This window comes from Amphibalanus amphitrite, unplaced genomic scaffold (genome assembly GCF_019059575.1).
Source record: "Amphibalanus amphitrite isolate SeventyFive unplaced genomic scaffold, NRLGWU_Aamphi_draft 000018F_arrow, whole genome shotgun sequence".
Lineage (NCBI taxonomy): Eukaryota > Metazoa > Arthropoda > Thecostraca > Balanomorpha > Balanidae > Amphibalanus > Amphibalanus amphitrite.
The window spans coordinates 821,680-827,106 of NW_024881514.1; the positions used below are offsets into that span (position 1 = coordinate 821,680).

General features: G+C 55.1%; 1 protein-coding gene across 1 annotated transcript; it reads left to right on the forward strand.

Moving 5' to 3' along the window:
- The first annotated feature begins 2,369 nt into the window (after positions 1-2,369).
- On the forward strand, positions 2,370-3,407 carry LOC122388470 (protein odd-skipped-related 2-like). The gene has a single exon (XM_043379611.1). The coding sequence runs from the start codon at positions 2,455-2,457 to the stop codon at positions 3,169-3,171; it is 717 nt and encodes a 238-aa protein (XP_043235546.1). The 5' UTR covers positions 2,370-2,454; the 3' UTR covers positions 3,172-3,407.
- Positions 3,408-5,427: the final 2,020 nt, after the last annotated feature.

Here is a 5,427-nt window from a genome sequence, read left to right on the forward strand (position 1 = left end):
CCATCGGATTGTGGGGCGGGCTGAGAGCCGGGCGGATCGTCCTTTGAGTAATGGCCGGTGTGTTATTGATGACGCCTCTCGCCGCGTCATGATGAGAGTCTCAGCCGGCCGCGCCGCGCCTCCGTCGACCGGCCATCGCCGCCGCGGCCGTGTCATCAAACACACATCACAAATTGAAAAGTGTGAGAACGTCCGTGTCAGCCGCGACCGGACAGCTCTTCCCAGTGTAAATAGCCATCAGCGGTGGTCTCGGTGGGCGCGGGGCGGGCCCCAGTGACCCCCGCCGCTGTCCGGAACAAAGCGACAGCGGCAAACAGCGCCGCGCCGTACCGGTTCGCCGGCTAATAACAGGCGGCCCGCCGCGCGGCCGGCCGCCCCGCCCAGCACGAGTAGTCGCACCATTTTAATTTGGTGGTCTGTGATTGTGACGGCGCGGCGCTCGGCGCTGTGTCCACCTTCTGATTACACGACCGCAGGGCCGCGCTGAAAGGAGCCGACTTCCCCCGTCAATTTGTAGACGACGTGTCTTCACACCCGCTCGTTAGGCGGCGGCGCGGCCGGAGGCGTCGCCGATTGTTTTGTCGGTCAGTGCCGGCACGACACTCTAATTAGCAGGGCACCGCTGTGGGCTGATTGTCGGGGCAGCCGGCTCCCCGGTACCTCGGCACGGGGGTGAGCCCCGCAGACCGGAGAACAGAGGTGCGCCGAGGACCACCGGCGCGCTCACAGGTATCTCACAAGTCACAGCGCAAACACTCGGTCGGGGTATGGACTGCGAGCTCGTCAGGGCTGACTACTCTTTGACGTCCATAACATGCATTTCATGTACAATGAACAGAACTACTCAGTAAAATTGAACATCACTAAATGTATTTTCTGATAAATCATCATTCATGAGCTTTTTAAAAGTTTATTTAGAAAATTGGATTGATGGGCATAAGATCCGTGCATTACTTTTACGAACCGGAGAATCTGTAGAGTTGAACTTGTATGAACTACAGCGATGATAAGACGACAAACATAGAATACCTAGAAACCATGCGCTTTTCAGCGTATTGTGTGTGTTCGACGCATATAGGTGTTTGAAACAAAATATAGGCAATTGTGAATTAAATCAGGGAAGAATCTACCAATACCTATATAGGGTTCACTCAGGATTCGGACCCACTCGGCACGCCAAGTAAGTGCTGGGTCACTGAATAGAAACCGTACCTAGTGAGAAATTTCACCCAAAACTGTGTCCGTTATTGAGCTACGCTTTCTTGTTGGTTTGCATTCTGTGACATAATGTAAGCCCGCACTGAAAAATATGTAGGTATTACAGGTAAAATTATTGCAAAGGCAATTGCTATTGCATCACAAACACACAATAAATGCAAAATGAATTCCGTTGTCAAGCCAAGCAGCTCTACCAGCAACATAGAGCAAATCATGACCATGTGTTTTTGCATACGTTTTTTCTTTTGTGCGAACACTGAACAGACCGCCTTCATGATTCCTAGCTCTCTCTAACGCGACGTCAGGCCTCTCAAGTACAACTAGTGCGGAGACATGAAGAGTAATAAAGGAACAGGCGGGAGTACAGTGATTGATGGACTATAACAGTCCAAAAGTAACAATTGAAATGGCCTGATAGTCACAACAGAATTGAAGTGGAATAACCTATATATACGTGTTTGTAAAACATAAAAATAAAGCAGCTCTCAAGCACATTTTGATGAAAAAAAATGTAGGTAACTGGGGTTGGGGAATGGAGATATTTATAAACGATCGCTAGTGGGCGTGGCTTCCAGCGCCATGTAGAAGTACTATGGATGAAACCCGAAAGGCATAAAATGTCATGGGTATGAAAGTAAAACAGCTCTTTGAAGGCACCACAAGAGTTTTGCATTGTCTTATGAACAAGTCCTTCGAATGTCAAATGGCCGTTACTTTGAATGTCCTATATCCGTCATGTTTCCCTAATGTCATATAACTACGACACGTAATTCCAAATTAACAATCACCAAACCTGTTATAGCCAGTTCAGATTGTGATAGACATCGTGTGAGAGAAAGAAAGAAAGAAAAGGAGAGAGAGAGAGAGAGAGAGAGAGAGGGAGAGAGAGAGCGAGAGGGAGAGGGAGGTGAGAGGAAGGGAGTGAAGGGGTGGAGGGCGCCGGCAGCCGCCGGGGGCGCGGTGGCGGGGTCGGCGGGGGCAGCTGGCGGTGGCGGTGTCGGCGCCGTCTCGCTGCCAGGGCCGCCGGGCAGCGGTGACCGGCCGCCCACCTCACCGGTCCCTGAGCGGCGGCCGCGGCCGTGGGCGGTCCCTGGTCCGCAGCCAATCGGCGGCGAGGGGCGGGTCGGTGGCGGCCGCCGCCCGCCGCCGCCGCCGCCGACCGTCACACCGCGCCGCGCCGCCGCCGCCGCCGCCCGCTCACCGCTCCGCTCCCGACCGCCACCGACCGGCCTCGCCATGCACCCGAGCCAACTGCCCGGCTTCTACCTGACGCCCCAGCTGCTGGCGGCCGCCGGAAAGCCGGAGCTGCTGCTGCACCCGCACCTGCTCAGCTACTTCAGCCAGCCGCTGCTGCGCCCGGAGCTGTTCGGCCAGAAGCCCACCCGGCCCAAGAAGCGCTACATCTGCAAGTACTGCCAGCGCGAGTTCAGCAAGAGCTACAACCTGCTGATCCACGAGCGGACGCACACGGACGAGCGGCCGTTCCCGTGTGACGTCTGCGGCAAGGCGTTCCGCCGACAGGACCACCTCCGAGACCACAAGTACATCCACATGAAGGAGAAGCCGTTCAAGTGCGACATCTGCGACAAGGGTTTCTGTCAGGCGCGCACGCTGGCCGTGCACCGTTCGTCGTGCTCGCAGCAGTCGGCCTCTGCCGCCGCCGAGCTGCGCAGCCTGCAGAGCCGACTGGCGCCGGCCGCCCGGCCCACCGCCGCTTCGCACCGCTGCTTCTGCGGCGAGACGTTCGACCGCCTCTCCTCCCTGCGCTTCCACGAGCTGGTGCACTCGCCGGCCGACTCGGAGTGCGCCGGCAGCGAGCGCTCGACCAGCCCGCCCAAGTCGCCAGCCAGCTCGCTGGGCTGGGGCTCGCCGCGCCGCGACGGCTCCTCGCCGACCCCCTCCGAGCCGGCCAAGAAGCACGGCTTCAGCATTGCCGATATCCTGGCCATGTGAGCGGTCGGCCCGCCGCAGTCGCCCAGCTGCACCCTGTCCAATGTCTCAGGTGTCATAGTTGTGTTTTATTCGCTGGCCGTGACCGTCGGCGGCGCTGTTGTCATGTATTTCTTTTGCATCGTGTTGTGTTTCGCATAATCAGTAATTTATTCCAGAATGTGTTGCATTGATATATTATGAGTGTTGTAATTTGTTATAAGATTTGTTCGAGACAGAATAAATACGTACTTATATTTCACAACTTGTGTCTACCCGGGGCCTGGGTGGATGAGGTTGAATGAGGAGGCGGATGTATCTGTAGACGAGTGCGCTACCATGACACCGAGTGAAGAGGCTCGAGGGGTCAGACCTGTGGCGTCCGACAAGAGTTGAGTTTGGTCACCTACTCGAACAAACCATATCACTAAAGCTAAAAAGATCTCAACAAATGACCAACAGATTCAAATGGCGCAGCTTCGCGCTTGCGTTTCGATACAGTTTGGTCACCAATCCAGCCACAAAAACACAAAGATACACACGAATTAGATTTAATTTATGGTTGGGTGTAGTCAGTTCACCCAGCTGTGAACGAGCCGTCTGCATTAGGAGTGCCCGATCACCGTTCACGGGATACCGCTGACTCAGACTAGCCACCAGGGAGTCCAACGCCCGCGCCGCCCGCCCGCCGTCCGTCCTCCGGTCGGCCCGCTCCCGACAGCTCCAGTTTCTGGGTGGTCGGTCAGTAGCTGTCACCGGAGCCGACACTGAGGACACTTCGGGGACGGCCATAAAACACGGTCACACCGTAAAACACGGCCAACAGCCCAATAAAACACGGACGACGGAGAGGGCCAGGGACGGTCGGGACGCCGCCGACCGGGGACAGCGGCCGGCCGGCAGTTAAAAAACTGCTCTCTGATGGCCCTGAGGTGACACATTGCGCCAGAGAGCTGGATCGATCATGACCTGTGGCATCAGTGAGAGGCGAAAGAGAAGAGAGCTGATGAAACGCAAATTGTGAGGCATTTTCTGTCACTGCGTCTTGGTCTTCGTTTTTTACGGCTGTGATGGAATGCCACTGACTAGATTGAACAACGTCGATGACCCTGTATCGTGATATCCCACAGCACAAACGTCGCCACAGCTAAGCTAGGCGACGTTTCATCTCCCCATGCCTGGTCGAGTCCCCACTCCCAAGGTCTCAGTAGGGCCTCAGATTTCTGTTAGCTCGTTCGGTAACCCCCAGCCCTCCGTCGGCTGCCCCCCCCCCCCCCCCCTGAGCATAAGTCGGCTGGTTGATCTGGTCACAGCTCCCCGTCCGTGCGAAGTGAGTCAGTGTCCCCCAGCCTCCTGTCAGCTCTTCCCCAGTGTTCCCTCCCCTGCCAGCCCGGCCGGCCGGTCTGGTCCAGCGAGGTGTGTCCGGTCGCAGAGGTCCGCCAGGAATTTATACAGCCCGGCAATATTTGTGGACCCCACAGGTGGAACGGGGACAGAAGCCATTTCTGGGGCGGCGGGCTGTCACACAGCCGGACCGATGGCAATAAAAACGCCGCTCCAAACGCCCGGCAACAAGGCCAACCGCGTGCCAAAGGATTCCGAGGTGCGCGGAGAGCGTTCGCTAACTTCACAAGCTGAACTCTTTTATAGAAAGAAAAAAGTCGACAGCCAAACACAATTTCGTCAGGTTTAATGAAAATGGAGCTATTTTATTTGAGACAATAAATGACAAGTATCTGCTTTCGAGAGTATATTCGGATAAAATATCGAACCTACATATTTGAATTGGATGGTGATCCGTTGCGAAATGACTTTTATTGCATTTAGCACAGTAAAATAATCTAACTGCGTCACGTATTTTGTAATGTATTTAATCAGTATTGATATTGACCTTCACGTCATGAAAATGAACTGCTTTCTCCACCCAGTCCAATGTTCGTTGCTCAGCTGTGTGATGATAGTACTGCTCCGACTAGTGACATTTATCACCCGTGAATTTAATTTATTCATGCACACATCACCCGCCGCAGCGACTCTGAGTGTTTTCTCAGTGCCAAAGTGTGACCGATTTATGGTCTATTGATGCCACTTAAAGAGACTGCCGCGCTCAGTGGATGAATCACGTGTGCGGTGATAAAGTTGGCACACGGCCGCGCGCATCTGACCGGGCCCGATCAGCCGATATCGTCCGTCGGACGTGCACGCTCAATGAAGTTGTGTAGCGTCCCGAGCTCCAGCTCCGCAAAGCCATCAAGCACATCCAATCAGCCTTGTGTCTGA